This window comes from Scyliorhinus canicula, chromosome 15 (assembly GCF_902713615.1).
Source record: "Scyliorhinus canicula chromosome 15, sScyCan1.1, whole genome shotgun sequence".
In the NCBI taxonomy this organism is placed as follows: domain Eukaryota; kingdom Metazoa; phylum Chordata; class Chondrichthyes; order Carcharhiniformes; family Scyliorhinidae; genus Scyliorhinus; species Scyliorhinus canicula.
In genome coordinates, this window is record NC_052160.1 from 19,590,569 (window position 1) to 19,615,111 (window position 24,543).

At 46.9% G+C, this 24,543-nt stretch overlaps 1 protein-coding gene across 12 annotated transcripts in view; it reads left to right on the forward strand.

Moving 5' to 3' along the window:
- caskin1 (CASK interacting protein 1) overlaps positions 1–12,616 on the forward strand; it is a 684,935-nt gene extending 672,319 nt beyond the window's left edge. For all 12 annotated transcript variants that reach the window (XM_038820500.1, XM_038820499.1, XM_038820502.1 and 9 more), the window contains one exon: positions 6,744–12,616. In XM_038820500.1, coding sequence (XP_038676428.1) covers positions 6,744–6,840 — 97 coding nt within the window. In that variant the 3' untranslated portion in view covers positions 6,841–12,616. The remainder of the gene's footprint in view (positions 1–6,743) is intronic.
- The last annotated feature ends 11,927 nt before the right edge of the window (positions 12,617–24,543 follow it).

The window sequence follows — 24,543 nt, forward strand, 5'->3', positions numbered from 1 at the left end:
GGCCATTCGGCCCATCAAGTCTGCACCGGCCCTTGGAAAGAGCACCCTACGTAGGCCCACGCCGCCATCCTATTCCTGTATCCCAATAACCCCACCTAACCTTTTTTTTGGACACTAAGGGCAATTTAGCATGACCAATCCATCTAACCTACACATCTTTGGACTGTGGGAGGAAACCGGAGCACCCGGAGGAAACCCACGCAGACACGAGGAGAATGTGCAGACTCTGCACAGACAGTGACCCAAGCCGGGAATTGAACCTGGGACCCTGGACCTGTGAAGTAACTGTGCTAACCACTGTGCTACCGTGCTGCCCCAGTCTTATGAGGTCGTAACCATAAATCCTCCCAACATCGCTCACATCCTGACAACAAGAATGAAATATTTGGGAGTTATTAATTAGCAATTCCCTTCAGCCCTTCCCACCACTTTACTCAAACAGGGAAAATATAATCCAAAGTTACCGGGAAGCTGCAATCCTCTTAAAATTCTGTCAAACAATCAAACCTCCCACTGAGGCATCTAACAGGCCAGCCACAGGCCTTCCCTCGCAGCCAAGGCCCTGTGGGAGAGGGGGGGGGAGGGGTGTAAAGCCCTGCACTCTGAAGGCTATATTGAATGGCAGCGCCACGAAGGAGGCGGTGGCCGCAGCCGGTATGACACCCACCCGAAGTCTCACTTAATCCCAGGCCGGAGGTGTTTGGTGGAAGGAGGGGAGTCACAGTGTGGCAGTCACGGGAAAGTAGGAAGGTCTGCGGCAAGGGCAGTGGGTGGCTCTCATCTGGACTCTCCTCACAATTCTGTGTCCCTCGATCAGGTCTTGAGTGGCTTTGAACAAGGGACCTCCAGGAGCCTGCAAACAACCCATAAGACAATGAGACATAGGAGCAGAAGTAGGCCACTTGGCCCATCGAGTCTGCTCCGCCATTCAATCATGGCTGATATTTTTCTCATCCCCGCACAAGTTTGCCGATCAAGATGAGTCCCCAGCCTACCAATGGGTGAATACCAACGACGGCGAGTGAGGCCCTTAAGTGGGCATTAATTGGCAGAGTCCTGATTTGCCACCTTCTTGCCTAATTAAATCTCTCCCTCCCACCAAAGTCACCATGGCAGAGGGCACAGATTTCTGCCCAGCGAGGCTGCAAGTATGGTTGGTGTAAATGGAGAGACAAAAAATATAAAACTCACTGATGAAGCCTTCTGAAGTTGGGGTTAGGACATGTTGTTAAAGGAGTGGAGAAAGATTTACTCCTCAGCATCCCTTCTGTACCATTCACAAACTGGAATGTGCTTGGCATTGACATTGTGTCAAAAAGGTTCCTTCCCACTCCACTGAAAATCGATTCGCACAACAGTACAGCATACACCATTCAGCCCACAAAGTCTGTGCTGGCTGTTTCCCTCACAAAATGTCTCTGCTTTTCGATCATTAGAATAAAGTAGAGGTAACAAGCAACTGGAATACAGAAACTAGTTCAATTGGAGAGATGCTTTTTTATATCTTCCAGAGGATTACAGAGAATATACGCCACAAACACAGACATTAGGTCCAAATAGCCCTTGCCAGCATTTATGTTCCACTGATATTTCCGCATCCACATTGATCAGATAAGCTTCTATTCCCGCCTCCCTCACCAGTTCCTCTAACTTAGAACCATAGAATTCCTAAAGTGCAGTAGGAGGCTATTCGGCCCATCATCTCTGCACCGATCCTCTGACAACACCTTACCTAGGCCCACTCCCCCACCCTATCCCAGTAACCCGTAGCCCCCACCTAACCTGCACCGCTTAGGACACTAAGGGGCAATTTAGCACGACCAAGCCACCTAACCTGCACATCTTTGGACTGTGGGAGGAAACCGGAGCACCCGGAAACCCACGCAGACACAGGGAGAACGTGCAGACTCCGCACAGACAGTCACCCGAGGCTGGAATTGAACCCGGGTCCCTGGCGCCGTAAGGCAGCAGTGCTAACCACTGTGCCACCATGCCGCCCAGTCCCTTTAAATGACTTCTAGACCATTCATTTCAACCACCCCTTATAGTAGCAGGTTCCACATTCCCAACATTCTCTGGATAAAGACGTTTCTCCTGAATTCCTTATTGGGTTTCTTGATCTACGATGTCTTGAGTTTTGCACGTCCCCACAAAACCTTTCAGGATTTTAAAGAGCGAGATCTTTAAAACCAGCCCTTCAGCCTCTGCTTTTCAAGAGAAACGAAAGCGGTTTGGAGAAAGAGAGAGCAGATATTCCCTGGGACTGAGTGCTGACAAATCAGCGCAGGGAGACACAGGGAACATGGGCCGGAGGGAGGATTCCGCAACATCCTCGGCCCAAATAACTGGCGGGACAATTTTCCAGCTCCTTCCTAATGAGGACTTCACTGTGGATATACAGCGAAGGAGAACTGAGGAAAATTGGTTCTTAATGGTATAACACAGGTGAGTGTGAGATATCCCAGAGCACTTCCGAAGGGGAATTTAGCCCAGTCTGGTTTGGGACAGTGGGCAGGGATGAGTTTCTCCTGGCATGTTCGGGTACAACAACAACTTGCATTTATGTAACACCATTAACAAAGTAAAAGATCCCACGGAACCTCATCGGGAATTGGCAAACAAAGTTCACCAAGTCCCGTGGCAGGACAGGTACATTTGAAAATATTGAAAAGTTCTCAAAACGGAAACCGGAGCGGACCTTGGGGTGGACCTTGGAATAGGCGTCAGGGGCCAGAAGAGGTGGCCAGAGGCAGCCACAGGCGGGGGGGGGGGGGGGGGGGGGGGGGGGGGACCGGAGTGGGTCTTGGAGCGGGCACTAGAGTGGGCCTCATGTGGGTGTGTGTGTGTGAGGAGAGAGAGATGTGTGTGAGAGAGGGAGATGTGTGTGTGAAAGAGAGAGATGTGTGTGAGAGAGAGAGATGTGTGTGAGAGACAGAGGGAGATGTGTGTGTGTGAGAGAGGGAGGTGTGTGTGTGTGAGAGAGAGGGAGATGTGTGTGTGAGAGAGGGAGAGAGGGCGATGTGTGTGTGAGAGAGAGAGGGAGATGTGTGTGTGTGAGAGAGGGAGATGTGTGTGAGAGAGAGAGGGAGGTGTGTGTGAGAGAGAGGGAGATGTGTGTGTGAGAGAGGGAGAGAGGGCGATGTGTGTGTGAGAGAGAGAGGGAATGTGTGTGAGAGAGAGAGGGAGATGTGTGTGTGTGAGAGAGAGAGGGAGATGTGTGTGTGTGAGAGGGCGATGTGTGTGAGAGAGAGAGGGAGATGTGTCTGTGAGAGAGAGAGAGAGGGAGATGTGTGTGTGAGAGAGAGGGAGATGTGTGTGAGAGAGAGAGAGGGAGATGTGTGTGTGAGAGAGAGAGAGGGAGATGTGTGTGTGAGAGAGAGAGATGTGTGTGAGAGAGAGAGAGAGAGAGATGTGTGTGAGAGAGAGAGAGAGGGAGATGTGTGTGAGAGAGGGAGATGTGTGTGAGAGAGAGGGAGATGTGTGTGTGAGAGAGAGAGAGAGATGTGTGTGTGAGAGAGAGAGGGAGATGTGTGTGAGAGAGAGAGATGTGCGTGTGAGAGAGAGAGAGGGAGATGTGTGTGTGAGAGAGGGAGATGTGTGTGAGAAAGAGAGAGAGGGAGATGTGTGTGTGAGAGAGAGAGAGGGAGATGTGTGTGTGTGTGAGAGGGAGATGTGTGTGTGAGAGGGAGATGTGTGTGTGTGAGAGAGGGAGATGTGTGTGTGTGTGAGAGAGAGAGGGAGATGTGTGTGTGAGAGAGGGAGGTGTGTGTGAGAGAGAGAGAGGGAGATGTGTGTGAGAGGGAGGTGTGTGTGTGAGAGGGAGATGTGTATGCGAGAGAGGGAGGTGTGTGTGTGAGAGAGGGAGATGTGTGTGTGAGAGAGGGAGGTATGTGTGTGTGGGAGAGGGAGATGTGTGTGTGAGAGAGAGGGATATGTGTGTGAGAGAGAGAGGGAGATGTGTGTGTGTGTGTGAGAGAGAGAGATGTGTGTGTGTGAGAGAGGGAGATGTGTGTGCGTGAGAGAGAGATGTGTGTGTGAGAGAGAGAGGGAGATGTGTGTGTGTGAGAGAGAGGGAGGTGTGTGTGTGTGAGAGGGAGAGGGAGATGTGTTTGAGAGAGAGAGAGGGAGATGTGTGTGTGTGAGAGAGAGAGGGAGATGTGTGTGTGAGAGAGAGGGAGATGTGTGTGTGTGAGAGAGAGAGGGAGATGTGTGTGTGAGAGAGAGAGGGAGATGTGTGTGTGTGAGAGAGAGAGGGAGATGTGTGTGTGAGAGAGGGAGATGTGTGTGTGAGAGAGGGAGATGTGTGTGTGTGAGAGAGAGGGAGATGTGTGTGTGTGAGAGAGAGGGAGATGTGTGTGTGAGAGGGAGATGTGTGTGTGTGAGAGAGAAGGAGATGTGTGTGTGTGAGAGAGAGGGAGATGTGTGTGTGAGAGAGGGAGATGTGTGTGTGTGAGAGAGAGGGAGATGTGTGTGTGTGAGAGAGAGAGGGAGATGTGTGTGTGAGAGAGGGAGATGTGTGTGTGTGTGAGAGAGGGAGATGTGTGTGTGAAAGGTACATTTGTCAGATATGAGTATCAACATTTCAACACCACTCCTCCCAAGAAAAATTACAAAAGGTAAGATTTAAGTTTGTTTTAAGTGAATGTTCTAATTATTACCAGATGACCCACTCAGAATGTGGTACTAGTTCCTTGGGCTAACGATAAAGTATCCTGGGAGGATGGCTAGGCCAGGAGTAAACGTGAGGAGGCCATGTCGCTCAGGAATCTATTTGTGACTGTTTCCCTCTTCCTAATAAATGCATTGATACAGCCAGAAAAGACTTGTTACATTTGATTTCTGTGTTTTCAGCTATTTTGCAGCAAAAAAGAGCGACATGTTAGGAGAAGGTTTTCGGTTCCCTGTTTCACTTGGAAGGTCACTAGGGGCACCGTGGTTCAAAAGGTTTAGGAGACCCTTACCTAATGTGTAACAAAGCTATGAAAACCAGGGAGGACCCAGGTTGGAGGTTCAGTGCTCAGTTTGGTATTGAGTTGTTTTAGGTGACCTCAACTCTATAATTTACCTCAACTCTAATGGCTTGAGGAGGGGGGTGGGCGAAGGTTTCACACCCCTACCCAATGACCTGTATGGAAGTGAGAAATGATCGTCCTCCCCTCTAGCGACCCACTGTGATTGAATAACGTACTGTCAAGATTCAGAGCCCAATGCATGAGGCAGTAAATCCCACGGAGCTATGCTGCAGCAAGGGGTCAGGTGATGGGGGAGTGATGGTGAAGGGATGTGAAGAAAGCAAGGCCTCCACCTGTTGATGAGGAAACTATTTGTTCGAAAAGAAAAGAGTAAGGATTAAAGTACTGAAGAAAAAGGCCCCCCTAAAAACATATGAGCAAATATTGAAGAAGGAGCAGGGGTGGGCCATTCAACCCCTCGAGTCTGCTCTGCCATTTAATACGGTCATGGCTGACCTGATATAAATCTCAAATCTTCAGCCTGCCTTCCCCTGGCAGTCCCTTGCTTACCAATAATCTATCCACCACTGCCTTAAAAATCCTGCTTTCGTCGCCTGTTTGGGAAGTGAGTTCTAAAGACCTGTGACCCTCGGCGAGACAGAATTCGCCTCATCTCCGTTTTAAATGGGTGACCCGTTAATTTTAAACAGTGACTGCTAGATTCTCCCGCAAGAGGCAACATCCTCTCCACATCCACCCTGTCACAACCACCCCCTGCCCCCCAGGATCCAACATGTTTCAATCAATCTCCTCTTGCTCTTCTAAATTGCAGCGGATACCTTTCTGCGTAAGATTACCTGCCCATTCTCGGAACTAGTTTGATGAAACAAACCCCCCACCCTCCCCTGACGTGCTTCCAGTGCTTTCTGGCTCATCGAATGATTCTAAAGTGGGATAAATTTATAAACATCAAGTTAGTGACCGTGGCAGAGACTGGGGGGCGGGATTCACCATTCCCCGGCGCCGATATCGTAATTGGTAATCGGGCGGAGAATCCCTCCGACGCCCAAATCGGGGGGCAGGCGCCGGTTTGACGCCCGTTCGTGATTCTCTGCCCCCTCCCAAATGGCGTCATTGCGTCGCACGCCATTGGCGCGTCATCAGAATGCCCCCCCCCCCCCGGCCCCTGATGGGCCGATTTCCCGACCGCGCGGTTGACGTGTGATCTGAGCGGTCGGGAACCCGGAATGGCGACTGTGTCCAGCGCTGCTGCAGTTGGCCGGGAGCCGTGCCGCTGGTCGAGGGGGGGGGCACTCCTGCGAGGGGTGGGGGGTGGCCTGTGGGGCCGTATTTGGCTGGTCGGGTCCACGCACGGCCGGTGCCATGTTGTACGGTCAGACATAGAACAGTACAGGCCCTTCGGCCCTCAATGTTGTGCCGAGCCATAATCACCCTACTCAAACCCACCCTATACCCATAGCCCAACAACCCCCCCCCCCCTTAACCTTACTTTTATTAGGACACTACGGCCAATCCACCTAACCCGCACATCTTTGGACTGTGGGAGGAAACCGGAGCACCCGGAGGAAACCCACGCACACACGGGGAGGACGTGCAGACTCCACACAGGCAGTGACCCAGCCGGGAATCGAACCTGGGACCCTGGAGCTGTGAAGCATTTATGCTAACCACCATGCTACCCTGCTGCCCAGTAAAGGTCGTCTAGATAAATCGGCTTTCCACTTTTCAAATGCTCATCCAGCTGATGTGCGTTGGCTTTTCTCTCCACAGGGCGGCATCTGAAGTAAAGAGCACAGGCAGCATCCTGGATGACATTGGCAGCATGTTTGATGACCTGGCTGACCAACTGGACGCCATGTTAGAGTGAAGGAAAAGCGGTAAAACGGCAAGAAAACCTCAGGACTCAAAAGTGGGCACAGTGATCTTTAAAATCCTATCCAAACCAGTCTCGGACACAGTTTCCCCCTCCGTGAACCCATTTGGTTTTTTTTTTGGTTTGCACAGATTGAAGGGAGGGAAAAAAAACACCTCAATTAGCTTACCTCAGGATCTCGTCGTACGCGAAGACCTGCTGGATTGAATTTACCGACACCATCTTTCAACCAAAACAATAAAAGAAAAGGCTAACGATTCGGGAGATATGCAGCAGACAGATGATGCGAGGTTGAATTGTAATAATGTAGATCCGAGATATTGCAAATGGGAGGGTGTTTAAACTCTTAGAATTACTTTTTTAAAAAGGTGTTAAACGTGAGATGTACATGTACACTGTTAAGCATGAGAAATAAGATAGGTTTGTAAACATTCAGTGCAGATGATGGAAGTTGTGCACAAGGACATGGTTTAATTGTGACACTAAATTTCAAGCCATTTAAAACAAAATTTCCCCCCGGTTGCAATGATAATCACAAAGGCTAATGGGATTTGGGAAGGGCTGCTTTATGTTACTTTCTGTCTAATAGTATTCGTAGCTCTGTCAATCAGAGGAGATTAAAAACAGAAAAATTGCTGAAAATGTTCAACAAATGTAGAGAGAGAAACCTAGTACACATCTGGAGGCAATGCCTCTGTGTCAGAGCAGCCAGAGGAGAGACAGCGCTTCCTGAAGGGCTGGATGGAGGAGGGACGCTTACACCGCAACACTCGATTGGTCAGCGAGGAAGGAAGGCGGGTCATTTGCAAACACTCGGGAGGAATGAGCACTCGACAGTTTTAACAGAGGAAGTGAGCCGCTGTGTGGTTTAGGGGATAAGTGCTACATGCAACTGGCTCGGAGATAAAGGCAGGGCCAGGGAAGATATTCAGTCAGATCTCCTGCTCACCATCCAGTGTCTATCTGGCACCTTTGAGGGCATAATTACACTTAACCGTAATGCATGCTAAAGCAGAACAGACGGCCACTGTCCAAGTTCCCATTTCAAGAATGACCAGTCGGGTGGCACGGCGGCTCAGTGGTTAGCACAGCGCCAGGGACACGGGTTCAATAGCATCTTGGGTGACTGTGTGGAATCTGCACGTTTTCTCCGGGTGCTCCGGTTTCCTCCCACAGTCCAAAGATGTGAGGGTTAGGTGGATTGGCCATGATAAATTGCCCCTTAGTGTCCAGGGATGTGCAGATTAGGTTAGGGATGGACAAGGGTGGAGTGGGCTCATTCGAAGGGTCGGTGCAGACTCGACGGGCCGAATGGCCTCCTTCTGCACTGTAGGGGTTCTATCGATTCTTTGGACGGGTGCCAGAGAACATTGGTACAGTGAGCAGTGAGTCATCACCTTTGGGAAAAGAAGAAAATGACAAAGCAAGGCGCAACAATCTAAAACAAGAGCGGTCAACTGAGTAATAACTTACTGCCTGTGTATAATGTCAATTAATTTTGTCGGGGAGGGAGAGAGGTTAAAACAAATTCAAATGTCTGAATATAAAATGTAATATTCTCCATTCAGCTCATTACAAAAAAAAGCATTTGATGTAGGGCACATGTGAAAGAGAAACAAAGATATTTTCAGTGACACAGAGAACTAGAATTGACAAAATGTCGGTCAAACGTTTTGCCACACCTTTTATTAAAGAAGAATTGAGGTGCACGTGAGGCTGAATGAAGTCAACAGCTGTCAGTATAGTTTGAATGAAATCATTCTCTCCAGGCTAAATGTCGCTGAGCTTCATTCGGTCAGAATGTGGCCCGTTCCATTCAGTCTAACAATTGGTGAAATCCGCTGCACTTACATGTGTTTATTTCTGCACATGATTTTGTTGAGTTTGTGGGTTTAAAAATGAATTTCATCCCCCTGAATGTTTTATCGCACACCTGAAATATTCTTGCAAATGCTGTGAAAGGTGCCGGCTGTCAGGGTGAGGTTTTAATTCCAAATGATTTTATTGCTGTGGATTTTGTTACATACTCTGCAAGCAGCGTAACACGAAGGAAGATAGGGCAGGATCTTCCGGGTCCCCTCCAACCCCACCGACGGCGCATTCCCCCGCCCCCCGCCGCAGGTTTCCCGATGGCCTGGGGTGAATTCAGTGGGAAATCCCATTGACAGCAGTGGGACCGGAAGGCCCCGCCGCCGGCCAATGACAGGCCACGTCCCGTCGCCGGGAGACACGCCCCACGGGGAGGCCACAATATCCCGCCCATAGAGTTTGCATTTATTTAGCGCTTTGCACAATCTCCGGCCTGCATATAAACATATTCAAAATGTAATCGCTGGTGGAAATGTAGGAAATATGGCCACCTTTTATTTACACAGCAAGCTCTCACAAACCACTGCAAGGTAAATGACCAGGTGGTCTGTTTTTAGCAATTGGGTGAAGTGTGAGGGAGATATATTGGCCAGGCCACCAAGGAGGAGATCCTTCAAAATAGTGCCGGGGGTCTTTTATATCCACCTGAGAGGGCAGACCACAGCTTGCACCTCGGTTTAACCTCTTGTCAGAAAGACAGTCCATCTGGAGGGACAGCCTAGCTAACATCTTCAAATTTCCCGCCTGTCACCACCGTGCCAATGATGTTGCATTGTGATAAATGGCCAGTTAATCTGGTTTAGAGATGGGAATGAGAGATAAATATTGTTTGGGATACCAGGAGAACTCTCCTGCTCGTTACTGAATGGTGCTATCGGATCTTTAACGTCCACCTATTCAAGCAGGTGGGGCCCTAAGTTTAACTTCTTCTCTGGAACACCCCAGCTCTAAAAGGGCAATCCCCCCCACCATCAGTACTGAACTGGAAGCTCAGTATAGAGTACTCCATTTACCTGAGATTCTGCATCAGAAATATGCATTGGGAGAACATACTTCATAGAGGGCAAAGGAATGGATGGGCGTTGATTCCGTTTGATCCAATTGGTCCAATTCTCTTGTTATCGGTGTAAAATATTGCCGCCTCCTTTAAACTTGATCGAGACTCATGGAGCGGGTTTCTCCGCCACGCCACATTTCTGTTTCAGCACGCCGTCAGGATTCTCCATTATGCCGGCCGGTCAATGGGGTTTCCCATTGTGGGGCAGCCCCAAGCCGTCAGGAAACCCCCGGGCTGCCGGCAAAACGGAGCATCCCAGCGGCGGAGAATCCAGCCCATGGGGTTCCTTTCTAGGTCCAGTAAGACAGATTGTCCTGAAGTAGCTTGAACCAGGAGGGCATTGCAAGCTCAGTCACTGCCAGAGAAGCTGAATGGTTTCAGTTTGCCGAAGTGGGTGATCAAAGGTCAGCCACTTGCTCTCAGCAGAGTAAAAAACATTAATTAAAAAAGAAAATATGTTTATTCAGTACAGCAAGTTGGCGCAGTGGTTAGCACTGCTGCCTACTGTGCTGAGGACCCGGGTTGGATCCCGGCCCCGGGTCACTGTCCGTGTGGAGTTTGCACATTCTTCCCATGTCTGTGCGGGTCTCACCCCCACAGATGTGCAGCATAGGTGGATCGGCCACGCTAAACTGCCCCTTAATTGGAAAACAGAATGGGTACTTTAAATTTATAAAAATATATATGTTTATTTGCTTGGTCGTGTTTGGTGAATTCAAATCCTGTGCTTGATGTGCATTGTGAGTTTGAAGCCGTTCGTTAATGCTTCTGACCATTCTCCAGGCCCACTCATTATGCTGCCATATACTGGCTCTGTGTTGAAAAGTGCTTTTGTTTTTATTTTGCAATTTGCTTTCCCCAAGAGCCTCCCAAACACGCAATTCAAACATTTCGGTGTTTTAAAGACCTGGAAACCATCATGCATTCCACAGGCTGACACAACGTCCTTCTGTCTGCAGTCAGGCCAACACCTCCGGTTTCCCCCCGTGCGATATCTTTCCTCGGGAGTCACTTGTCGCCAAGACCGTAGTAACCAAGGCACCCTGACTCGCTTAGAAAGTGAAAGGAAACCCAAACCAGATAGCCCTATGTGTCTCCAGATAATTGTGGCGGCAGTGGCTGAGTGTTCAGCTGGGGTGTGTTGAGTCGGTGGGCGTTCCACGGCCTGCTGCCGGTCACCACAGTCGCGCACCGAGTATCTGTGACTGGGCTTGGGTTGTGTGTGGAGCGGTCAATCTGTCCCAACTGGGTGCTGCCCGCCGGTTTAACCCCCATCTTCATGGTATTAGTTGGGGTAATCAAATTATCCCTGGACGTTTGCCGTACATTCACGGTTCTAAACTACTAAACGTGTTTCGTGGCCTGTTTTCAAACTTGAGGGGTCCAGGGTTGGCAACATGAAGGATGCATGGCGGAGCAACGCTCTCTCTGTTATTGCCTTCTACACCTTCTGAAGGGTTAAGAACAAACAGAAAATGTTATGCACACACACACTTACTTAAACTCCCTGGTTTGGTTGTAAGCTCAAGGATCCCAAAGGATTTTTGCACATGTTCTAACTACACCAGCCTTATCGGTTAGGGTATGTTGGAAGCTTAAAGAAGTTCAGCAAGTTAAGCAATTCCGGATGTGCAACTTCTGCCTCCCTGTGGCAGGTTTTGGTCATTGCAGAAATAGAAGTCCATCACCGCAGAGGCAAACGTGATGGTATTTATGAAGTGAAACATTGGCATTTCCCTTCACTGAAATCTAATCTATATCATCATCCTGTTAGATAGAGACAGAAAATATATAAAATATTTGCAAATGATCCTGTTCACAGATGAGAGATTTTACTGACCCAAGATTCTATATTAAATTATATATTAAGATGATTTACTCTAGCACAAGCTGGACTCCTGTAAAATGCTACTTTATTTTGAAGCCATTTTTAAATAAGAGATATATAAATGATGTTTTTAGGTTATCATTTTAATCGTGTTGTTTTTGTTTCCTTTGGTGTTTTCAATGTTGAAGCAAAAGCATCTTATGCATTATTTTTTAAATGAACAATGACGTGCCTTGTTTAAGTTAAAGATTTATTTTGTCGAATGCTTTATGACATCAAGTTTTATTTTCAATTTCACCTGTATGTGTGTTGGGGAGGAACACGCCTGTTGTAATATCAAATGTACAAACCGTGTATAAAGTCTGGTTTAAGGCCTGAATTACAATGAATGCATCTATCTGCCTGTGGTTTGAAAAAAAAAGTGTCAATTGTAATTCTCGGATTTGAGCTATTAATTGTCTTATATCGTGTCCAATGACCCAGTGTGTTTGTCACAGTTTTGAACTTTCTTCAAAGCCTGAAAAAAAAAATAACCAATGTAAATTGTAAAAAAACAAAAAATTTAGAAAGCCCATAAAAAAATTGTACGACTGTTATATTTTTATTAAGTTATGAAACCGTATCGTATTTTCATTATGTAAAGCTATGCATCTTGACGCTTCATGCTACTCTGTGCTCTATTGAAAGTGATTAATGTCGTTAGGTGTGTTGTGCTGTTCGAAGAGGATTCCATTTCTTGTCAGTTTTATCTACAAGAAGCAACTTCGATCTTACAGAGTTAGAAGGAGAGAAATTTGTCCACTTTAATGTATTCTGGGAAGCCAGTTTATTTTTATCTTTTAAAAAAAAAGGGACTACGTTTTCAGTGGAATTCCTCCAGTGTCAGGCTGCGAAATGTGTATGTCCTGTTAAACGCTGCCAATGGCTATCATAATCAACATGACAGACATGTGGCAGTGTTGTGCTTGACAGATTGCATTTACTGCCATTGGCTCTAAATAAATGTTTTAAAAAAAGGTTATTTTGTCCAATTCTCCCTTCATTTTAACCTTGCCCTTCAAGGAAGAAAAGCTTTGCATTTATATAGAACCTTTGACAGGCGCAGTAGCACCTCACAGTCAATGAGCTAATCTTTACAACATTGACCTAACTTCAATGTTGGAAGATGCACAGCAAACTGCCCCACTGCTATCGGTGTGAATAATCAGATTATCTGATTTTGTGACAGTGATTGAAGAATAAATATCGACCAAGTCACTGGGGAGAACTCGCCGGGCATGAGGTCATTTATATTTACCTCAGGGGACAGGTGAGGTTTAACATATCTGCGATAGGGTGCCACCTCTAACAGTGTAGCACTCCCTAAGTAGAGGCTAGACATTGGTGTTCAAGTCCACGGACTTGAATCCAGAGCCTCCTGACTCAGAGCTGAGGATGCTACCAACAGAGTTATGAATGACAATAAGGAGAAACTGAAGCAGGAGGTCCACAGATTAAAGCTAGAGGTGAGCTGTAGTGAATTCTTTTATGCAGAGAGTTGTGATCTGGAATGTATTACCTGGATGGAAGCAGATTCAACTTTAAAAGATAATTGGATAACTCCTTGAAGGGAAGAAAACTCACTATTTTTCCCCCCAAAAAAGCTGGCACAGATGGTTTCCATCTTTACTGCAAGCTCCCGTGATAACTGGAACAAACAGTGTAGTGCTGTGCATTCCGCTCATAAAACAACACAAGAGGCACTTCCAACTCAACAGAATCTTAGGGATTCTGTGTACAGCAGTAACTTAGTCAATAACTATCAACCTGACATCCTGGGCTAACCTGCACTAACCTGCTTGACCTCTTTGGAGTTAGTGACATCCCAAAGATTCTGGGTTGACCTGTGGCAATGTTATGAATTCCAAAAAGACATTTGACCAAGTTCACCATGAAAGGCTTTTGTTAAACTCAAATGTGTACAAGAGTCAGTGTCAATCTGGAATGGCTAAGAAATTGGTTGAAGGATTGAAAACAATGGGTGCTTGTTGGAGGGGTCGCGTTGAGGCAAGAGGAAGTATACCCCAGGGTTCGGCAAATGACATTTCCAAATGACTTGGAGTCATAAACTCAATGCAAGTTGCAGAGAGTATCAATGGCAGCTCAGAAATTGTAGACTAGGCTTGACAAAATGCATATGTAGACGGAATAATAGAAAATTGGAGGGATTGCATGTACTCCATGAATGATACTGAAATAATGAAGAATGAAGTAGCAAACCTTAGCAGGCGTGAGGGAGGGGTTTAAACTAAAATGGCAGTGGGTGGGGGTGGGAACCTATGCATGGAGTCAGAGGAGGGGGAATCAAGGACAAGAACAAATGACAATAAGGGGGACAAGAAAAAGTGATAGGCAGAGAATCAAGGGCCAGAATCAAGCAGGGCCTCAGTGAAGAATACTGGGAACAGGACAAGGCATTCTAAAAAGACAAGCCTTAGACTTTGTGTCTTAATCTGTTGAGCTTTCTCAATAAAGTGGATGAAGTAACTGCACAAATAGATGTAAATGGGTATGATATAGTTGGGGTTATGGAAACATGGCTGCAGGGTGACCAGGGATGGGAACTGAACACCCAGGAGTATTCAGTATTTAGGAAGGACAGACAAAAAGGAAAAGGCGATAGAGTTGCATTGCTGGTTAAAGAAGACACTTATAATAATAATCTTTAGTGTCACAAGTAGGCTTCCATTAACACTGCAATGAAGTTACTGTGAAAATCCCCTAGTCGCCACATTCCGGCGCCTGTTCGGGTACACTGAAGGAGAATTCAGAATGTCCAATTTACCTAACAGCAAGTCTTTCGGTACTTGTGGGAGGAAACCGGAGCACCTGGAGAAAACCCACGCAGACACAGGGAGAACGTGCAGACGCCACACAGACAGTGACCCAATCCAGGAATCGAACTTGGGACCCTGACGCTGTGAAGCAACAGTGCTAACCACTGTGTGACCGTGCCGTCCATTGCAATACTGAGGAAAAATATTGGGCAGGATTTATCGACCAACCCGCCACTTATTTTTCAGCAGTGGACACGGCCCACAAGCGGGATTAACCAACCCCGCCACTGTCAACGGGATTTATGCTGACTGCGCCCCTCATGATTGAGAAACCTATGCGCCGGCGTGGGACCAGAGACCTGCCGGCGTGAACAGCTGGTAGGTCGCGACAATGTGGATTCTGTATCAGTGGAGCTGAGAAACACTAAGGTTCTAAAAACGTTAGGACGGGTTGTATAAAGACCTCCAAATCTTAGTGGTGATGCTGGAAATGGCATTAAACAGGAGATTAGAGACACATGCGTTAAACAACCATTTGTAACTATGGACAACCTTAATCTGTATATAGATTGGGCAGATCAAATTAGTAACATTACTGTAGAGGAGGAATTCCTGGAGCGTATACAGGATGGTTTTCTGGACCAATACGTTGAGGAGACAACTGGAGAACAGACCCTCCAGGACTGGGTAGTGTGTAATGAGCAAGGAATATTTGACAATCTAGTTGTGTGAGACCCCTTGGGGGTGAGCGATCATAATATAACATTTTTCATCAAGATGAAAAATGTGATAGTTGATTCTGAGACTAGGGTTCTGAATCTTAATAAAGGAAACTGCTTTGTTATTTGGCATGAGTTGGCTATGATGGATTGGGAAACATTATTAAAGGGATGATGGTGGATAGGCAATGGCAAGTATTGAAACAGCATATGGATGAACTGCAACAATTGTTTATTGCTGTCTGGTGCAAAAGTAAAACGGGGAAGGTGGTCAAAACATGGCTTCCAAGGAAAATTAGACTTAGTATTAGATTCAAGGAAGAAGCATACTAATATACCAGAAAAAAATCATAGACCTGAGGATTGGGAGCAGTTTAGAATTCAGCAAAGGCGGACCAAGGGATTGATTAAGAAAGGGAAAATAGAGTATGAGAGTCGGCTTGCGGGAAACCATAAAGACTGATAGTATAATTTTCTATAGGTATGTGAAGAGAAAAAGATAGGTGAAGACAAATGTAGGTCCCTTACAGGGGAATTCATAATGTGGAACAAAGAAATGGCCTACCAAATAAATACATACTTTAGTTCAGTCTTCACAAAGGAGGGCACAATTAACATACACAATGTTGAGGCACACAGGATTTAGTGAGGGGGGGGGGGGGAACTGAAAGGAATCAGTATTAGTAGGGAAATGGTGTTGAGGAAATTGATGGGGTTGTAGGGCGGTAAATCCTCACTGCCTGAAATCTACATCCCAGAATACTGAAGGAAATGACCCTCAAAATAGTGGATACATTGGAGGTCAACTTCCAAGATTCTATAGATTCTGCTACAGTTAGAATTATAGAATTCCTACAGCGCAGAAGGAGGCCATTTGGCCTATCAAGTCTGCACCCACACTCCGAAAGAGCACCCCACCTAGGCCCACTCCTCAACCCCCATCCCCATAACCTTGCCCAACCTGCACATTCTTGGATACTAAGGGGTAATTTAGCGTGGCCAATCCACCTAGACTGCACATTTCTTTGAACTGTGGGAGGAATTGGAGCACCTGGAGGAAACCCATGCAGGCACGGGAGAAAGTGCAAACTCCACACAGACAGTCACCCAAGGCTGAAATTGAACCTGGGTTGCTGGCACTGTGAGGCAGCAGTGCTAACTAATATGCCACCATGCAGCCCTCAACATCCAATCTGTTCACTATCAATGTACTATGTCAGGGACTTTTGAAGTGCAGGTTGCAGGCCTGGCTGTTGGGTGGGTCGGGGAGGATTCAGTCACGCTGTTCCCACAGTGGTCCCAATGACAGAATAATAACAATAATAATAATCGCTTATTGTCACAAGTAGGCTTCAATGAAGTTACTGTGAAAAGCCCCTGGTCGCCACATTCCGGCGCCTGTTCGGGGAGGCCGGTACGGGAATTGAACCCGCGGTGTGGCCTTGTTCTGCATTATAAGCCAGCTGTTTAGCCCACTGTACTAAACCAGCCCCTAATAAGTGCCCAATGGCTGCTACCAAATTTACAATGAGAATTGCGGCCACTGCTGACTTTTAAATGAAAACAAATGAAGCTGTGTGGAGTCTCCCAGCCAGAAGCGGCAGCAGAGAGCAGGTCACACGCCCTACATGTACACCTGACTTCAAGCACCCCCATCCATGTATGTGCTATTGGTACTAAATCACAAAGAAGAGTTGGTCCCATTTTCCAACTGCTGGCAAGAGGACAGTGAAGATTTATTGTTTTCTTGAAAGTACGAGACAGCCAGAGACTCCAATAGGCAGTGTACATACTGGACAGGATCTCACAAAAGAATCTGGAGAGAGCTGCACAGGAGAGTCCAGAGCAGGACAGAGTAGTGCTATTGTTAGCTCTGTACAGAGCTCCAGTGCCTCTGGTTAACAGTCTACAAAGAAGAACCTTAACTCGGCTGCAAAGCAGTATAAAGATAAATTCTTGAGATATGGCTTTGTCAATACAAATAGGATGCAAAGCACATGTGTGTGATATACAAAGAAGTACCGGCAAATTAGATGAGAAGTTTCAGATTTTGAAGAAGTGGTGGGCGAAAAATTCCTACAGGTTGGAGGGTAGCCAATGTAAGCATAGTATTTAAAAAGGAGGTAGAGAGAAAACAGAGAATTATAGTCCAGTCAGTCTGACGTCAGTCATGGGGAAAATTCTAGAGCCCATTATAAAAGATTTAATAGCAGAGCACTTGGAAAACAGCGGTAGAATTGGACCGATCCAGCATAGATTTATGAAGGGGAAGTCATTTTGACAACTCCACAGGAATTCTTCGAGGGTGCAACTGGTAATGTTGATGAGGGGAGACCAGTTGATGTGGCATATTTGGACTTTCAGGAGGCTTTCAACAAAGTTCCACATCAGTGATTTGCGTGTAAAATTAAAGCGCACAAAATTTGGGGTTCCATCATGAGATGGATACAAAACTGATTGGCAGACAGGGAACAAAGAGTAGGGATAAATGGATCTTTAACCAAAAGGTAGGCAGTGACAAGTGGTGTTCCGCAGGGATCGGTGCTGGGACCCCAGCTATTCACAATATATATTAATGATTTAGATGAGGGATCGAAATGTAATATCTCCAAATTTGCAGATGACACCAAGCTGGGTGAGAGGGTGAGCTGGAGAGGGATGCAGAGATGCTTCAGTGTGATTTGGACATGTTGAGTGCACAGCAAATGCAGTATAATGTGGATAAATGACTTTATCCACTTTCGGTAGCAAAAACAGGAAGATAAATTATTTGAATGACTATAAATTGAGAGGGGGAAATGTGCAATGAGACCTGGGTGTCCTTGTAGACAAGCCGTTGAAAGTAAGTATGCAGGGCAGCACGGTAGTTAGCACTGTTGCTTCACAGCGCCAGGGTCTGAGGTTCGATTCCCGACTTGGGTCACTGTCTGTGCGGAGTCTGCACGCTCTCCCTGTGTCTGCGTGGGTGCTCTGATTTCCTCCCACAAGTCCCAAAAGACGTGCTGTCAGGTGAATTGAACATTCTGAATTCTCCCTCTGTGTACTCGAACAGGCCCCGGAGTGGGGTAACGAGGAGCTTTTTCCTGTGACAATGAAGATTATTATTATTATTATTGTTTCGGTGCAGCAGGCGGCAAATAAGGCAAATGGTATGTTGGCCTTCATGGCAAAAGGATTCAAGTGCAAGAACAGGGATGTCTTGGTGCAATCATACAAGGCCTTGGTGAGACTACACCTGGAATGTTATGTGCAGTTTTGGTCTCCTTACCTGAGAAAAGATGTTCTTACTATGGAGGGAGTGCAGAGAAGGTTTACCAGACTGATGCCTGGGATGGCAGAACTGACATACGAGGACAGATTGAGTCGGTTAACATTATATTTGCTGGAGTTCAGAAGACTGAGGAGCAATATCATTGGAACCTATTAAATTCGATTGGACTAGACATGGTCAATGCAGTAAGGATGTTCCGATGATGGGGGAGTCCAGAACCAGGGGTAATATTCTGAGAATATGGGGTAGACCATTTGTGAGCCTTTGGAACTCCCTACTACAGATAGTTGAGGCCAAAGTATTGTGGGAGTGATTCTCCATCGGCCGATGCCTGAATCGCGAAACACGATCGGGCAGAGAATCGCATGTCAGCTGAAAATCTGTACAGAATGCCGTGCTCTGGTCCCTCAACAGCAGAATGCATGCATTCTACACCACATGCCAAGCAAATTGTACAGTAAACGCCGTTGGCATATCATTGATGGACCCGACCTGCCAATTTCCAGGCCACCAGCGATGCTCCGTCTCTACCTCCAGGCCGAAATACCAACAGCGAGGTTCAATGGTGATATTTAAAATCGGGAAACAGGCACTGTGGTTGTTAAGAGAGAGAGGGGAGGGTGGGTACAAACAGTGCCCAACATTGCAATAGTTTGCTGACATTTGTGCCGCTGGACAAGGGCATCTGCCAGGGCCGTGTGGAGTAGTGGGGGGCAGTCAGGAGGTGGGCCGTGGATCAGGGTGGATGGGCATGGGCCACCATTGCCGCAGCTGGCAAGGCTGCCGTCCGGCTGCAGGTGCTGCTGACTGCCAATGGGAACTTAGAGCCACGGGTTGTATGGGTGCTCTCCCATGCCACCCTCCCCTGGCTCCCGTCAACGGGATGGGTGTGCTCCAGCGCAACCAGCACCATCACCTTGGCTGGGATGAGGGTCGGCTTACATTGGAATTCTGCGGGTTCTATGTGGCGCCGGTGCTAGCCCATTAACGGGACATGAATTGCTCCAGGACCGGCACCGCTTGTGTCAACCTAGAACACTCACGATTCAGTCCCGGCATCAGCACTTCGTATCTCAAACAGAGAATCCCGCCCTGCATGTTTTCAAGGAGATAGATATAGCTCTTAGGGCAAAAGTGATCAAATAAGGGGGAGGGGGTAACCGACTATTTGAGTTGGATGATCAACCATGATGATAATAAATGGAGGAGCAGGTTGAAAGGGCCGAATGGCCACTTCATGCTCCTATTTTCTGTGTTTCTAAAATGTTTGCAGAGCAGCTATCAACAAAGTCAAGAGACGTTTGCACTACAGGAGCCAAAATGTTACAGAGTACAATTCAGAGGAAGTAAGGATCAAACAGTACAGAGCATTGCTCAGATTGTACATTGAACACTGGTTACGGTCCAGTTGCCAAGAAACAAAGGAGATATTCGAACAGTTGAAGAGGAGACACAAGAATGAAGGGTTATGGGGAACAAAAGAGATATTTACACCAGGAAGGAAGGCATTGGAGAGATCATCTAGAAACATTGAAATTTGTGAATGGCATGGTTATGGTAAATCCCGAATATTACTGTAAATTAAGGAATCAGACAAGATGGCACAGGTTCAGAGAGCCAAATGGTAAATTTATAACTTATACCAGCAACAACAGTTTACATTTACATAGCAACTTTGCCATAGCAAAATGTCCCAAGACAGGGTGGCACGGTAGCACAGTGGTTAGCACAGTTGCTTCACAACTCCAGGATGCCAGGTTCGATTCTCGGCTTGGGTCACTGTCAGTGTAGAGTCTGCACGTTCTCCCCGTGACTGCGTGAGTTTCCTCCGGGTGCTCCGGTTTCCTCCCACTGTCCAAAGATCTGCAGGTTAGATGGATTGGCCATGCTAAATTGCCCCTTTGTGCCCAAAAAGGTTAGGTGGGGTTACTGGGTATGAGGGTAGGGTGGAGGGGTAGGCTTAAGTAGGGTGATCTTTCCAAGGGACTGTGCAGACTCGATGGGCCGAATGGCCTCCTTCTGCACAGTAAATTCTATGATTTCAATATCATCAAACAAAATTGTACAACCCCACACAGCTAAGGAGATATCAGCTGACCAAAACCTGATCAAAAAGATGGGATAAGTGGAAAGAGAGACACAGAGATGGGTGGGGGGAGGCAGTGAGGGGTGGGTTAGGGAGGCAGCGAAGTGTGGGGGCAGTGAAGGGTAAGGAGGGAGACAGCAAGGCGGGGATGTGGGGAGAGACATTGAGGGACGGGGAGGGAACGAGGCAGCGAGGAGTGGATGTGCAGGGCGGAGGCAGTAATGGGTGGGGGAGGGAGGCGATGAGGGATGGGGACCTGGGGAGATGGGCAGCAAGGGGTGGTGAGACAGTGAGGGGTGGGGAGGGAGGCACCGAGGCGAGGTAGAGATAGTGAGGCCTGAGGGAGGTGGGGAGGCAGCATGGGGAAGGCAGCGATGTATCGGGGAGGTGGCGAGGTTTGCAGGAAATCAGTGAGGGGTGGAGATAGGAGACGTGTGGTGGGTGGAGTAACAAGGAGTGGGGGTAGACAACGGGGGGGGGGGGTCAACTATGCATGCAGGGAGTTGGAGAGAAGCCGTGAATGTTGAGTGTTTAAAAATCAGCGCTGCCCACAAAAGTTTGGTGTTGGAGGAATGCAGACGCGTAGTTGGAATGGAGGAGGGTCCACAGATAGGGAGGACTAAGGGAATGAAGGAATTTGAAAGCAAGCTTGAACGTCCAGGAAAGTTCTTCCTCAGATAGTGAGACGAATTTGTGAATTCCAGATAAAGAGTGGAGATAAATATCCTGGAGGCGGCAAGGTGGCACAGTGCTTAGCACTGCTGCCTCAGAGCGCGAGGGACCAGATTTCGATTCCGGCCTCGGTTGATTGGGCGGAGTTTGCACATTCTCCCATCTGCGTGGGTTTCCTCCTGGTTCTCTGGTTTCCTCCCACAGTCCAAAGATGTGCAGATTAAGTGGGGCTAGAGGGATAGAGTGGAGGAGTGGACCCAGGTAGGTGCTCTTTGAGAGTCGGTTGATTCGATGGGCCAAATGGCCTCCTTCTGCACTGTTGGATTCTAAGCATTTCAGCTTTCTTCGTTCAGATTTATCTCATGCACTCCAGCTTGCCTGATGCATTTGGCAATGTTGCTGCTTGAACCACACATGATGGGATTGGGGGACACACCTCTGCACTGGTACCATGAAAGGGTGGTGAATTGGCACCCATTTGATGCCCTGCCGAATATTCTTTACATGTGAATTCCAAATCGGGTATATCGTAGCGATGCTTTTATCTGGTTGGAAATATTCCAGATGGCATCACCACATCTGCTGCTGCAATTTTCCCATAATGCCCGCCGTCCCTGTGCTCCGCCTCCCACATTGACTTGTAAGTGAACATTCTCGATTGGTTATTTCTCGACACAGTCAAATTGCCGTTTTTCACCCCCTGTCTAACATTATTGTACCTAATAAGCAGTGTTCAGAGATTTATTTTTTTTAAAACCACAATTCTTTTCTAATGCTCTTGTAATTTATTTCCTAAGTTTCTCGCAGCTGTGACCCAGATATTAACTCCTGGAGAGACGGAAATAATCTTCCTGGAGGGTCAGTGGCATGAGGTGTCAGCTCATTTCGCCTTCTGGTTTAAACTAATTTCACCCCATAAACCCAGGGATTAAAATCTAGGCGGACACTCCAGAGCAGCACCGAGGGAGTGCTGCGCTGCCAGGGGTACTGTCTTTTGGATGAAGCATTAAATTGAAGCCCTATCTCTTTCTGAGATGGACTTAAAGATTCCATGGGACTATTAGGAAGGAGAGCTGAAATACTGAGCATTATGTTTTTTCGAGAGAACAACTGCTGCACACCATGTTGTGTGTATTATGATATGAAGGCACTGATCGGTCATGAAGGAATGTGCAAGCGCATTTACATACATGGACAGAGAGCTTGAGGACACAAGAACTGCAGGGCTGTGCGCGTGTGTTCTGCTCCAGGCGGAAACGAAACTGAGGCTTCATCATATGACGCACTTTATGTACCGGCATGCTGCGAACCCTTGAAGGTACAATACAAAATTCTTCAGAGTCCTGTTTAATATTTATCCCTCCACCAACATCACTGAACTAGATCAGATCATTATCACAATAGTATTTGTGGGCCCATGCTGTGTGCATATTGACTACCTCAATTCCTCCTAAAGTACTTAATTGGATACAAATCACTTGTGGCATTCTGAGGTTGCAAAAGGCGCCATGCAAAGGCAAATCTTTCTTCAAAATGCTCTTGCCTTTCTATTTGGAAAAGTAGGGTGTGTTTCCTGTAGACTATGTGCCACTTTATAGGATACACATTCAGGACAAGATGCCGCTGTTTTGAATGCTCCGGTCCAGGATTTTCTCCCACCTCACACTTTTGCAGGTCTGAGTAAAACAAACGCTGACTTTATAAAATTTTATTTTGGATTACTTTTCGCATGGAGAGCCCCATAAAATAAATACTACCAGTGCTGGCAAGCTGGAATTCAGCAAGGAGAACGTACCTGTACAAATGTACTTGGGGTGTTACCATATTAACTGTTTTACTCATGCAGCCATCTGGCAGGTATTGCTTGTACTAACATTATAAAACTATTATTACGAATGTGTTTTTATTCCAATTCCATGAGGTTTACTCAGCTGTCGGCCCAAATCAATCTGGACTTATAAGGGCTGCAATGTCCCGTGTCAACAATATCAACACAAATACTCTGCTGCATTTGTGTGGTTGCACGTTATGCTCAGACTTGGAGGGGTAGGTGGCGCAGTGGATTAGCCCTGCTGCCTCACAGCGCTGAGGTCCCAGGTTTGATCCCAGCTCTGGGTCACTGTCCATTCTCCCTGTGTTTGCGTGGGTCTTGCCCCCACAACCCAAAGATGAGCAGGTTAGGTAGATTGGCCATGCTAAATTGCCTCTTAATTGGAAAAAATGAATTGGGTACTCTAAATTTTAAAAAAAATTGGAGGGGCGAAGGTTCAAGCCTCCTTTAGGCTTTTAGCTTCTAATCAAGCCTGATTTTGTGATAACCCTGGGGCAATGCAACATTGGTAGAGGATCCAGTCCTGGTGATGGAATGGGTGAATCCTATCTCGCACCCTAGCTGGGCGTTAAAGGTCTAACAGTAGCACTTAAAGAGGAGCAGAGACCTCTTAGTACTTATGGCCAACATTCTCCTCTCAAACCAAACAAAATCCTGGGTAACTGATCATTTTACTCACTGCTGCTTGTGGGAACTTACAGTGTGTGCATTGCTGTTCTTATGGCCCATTGTGGACTGCAATTAATTATCCATGTCCCTGCTTAACAAGCACACTTGCATTTACATCATCTCAGGGCATTCAAAAATGCTTTAGATGCAATTAAAGTACAGTCAGTCACTGTTGTAATGACTCCCAAGTCGCACACGATACAAATTTGGACCCATATCAGCTATTCCCTCAACATTGTTAGGTCAAACTCCTGGACTGTCTCGCCAAACCGCTTTGTGGGAACACCTTCACTTAGTTCATACGTTCATAAGATATATGAGCCGAACTAGGCCACATGGCACATTGATTCTATTCCTCCATTCGATAATGGCTGATCTCACCCTACCCTTAACTCCACCTCCTTCCCCTTCTCCAAGACTGTTATGGGTCAGGGTTTAGAGAATCCCAAAGTGTATCATGGAGTTCACCTGACCCACAACTTTTAATAGATTGTGGTATGGGGAGCACACAGCTCACTCTACATATGGTACAGCAGAAATGGACGAATATTTTTTAAAAACAAAACAATGTTTATTCTATGAACTCAAGTTAACCTTTCTAAAACAGTGAACATCTTAGCAACCAGTAACTCAAATACACCCCCCCCCCAAAGAATACAACACTAAGTAATCTGTATGCTGTTCTTTTAACATCCAAAAGGCTTAACAAACCTCTAAACAGAAGCACGTCAGGGTTTACATTCAATACTAAAATCATTTATAATTCTGAATTAACCAAATGATTAAGAGATAGTCCTTCAGGGCAGAGAGCTCAACAATACAGCTGCTTTGGCTGATTCAGCTGCAACACACTGAAAAACGAAACCAAAAAGACAGAGA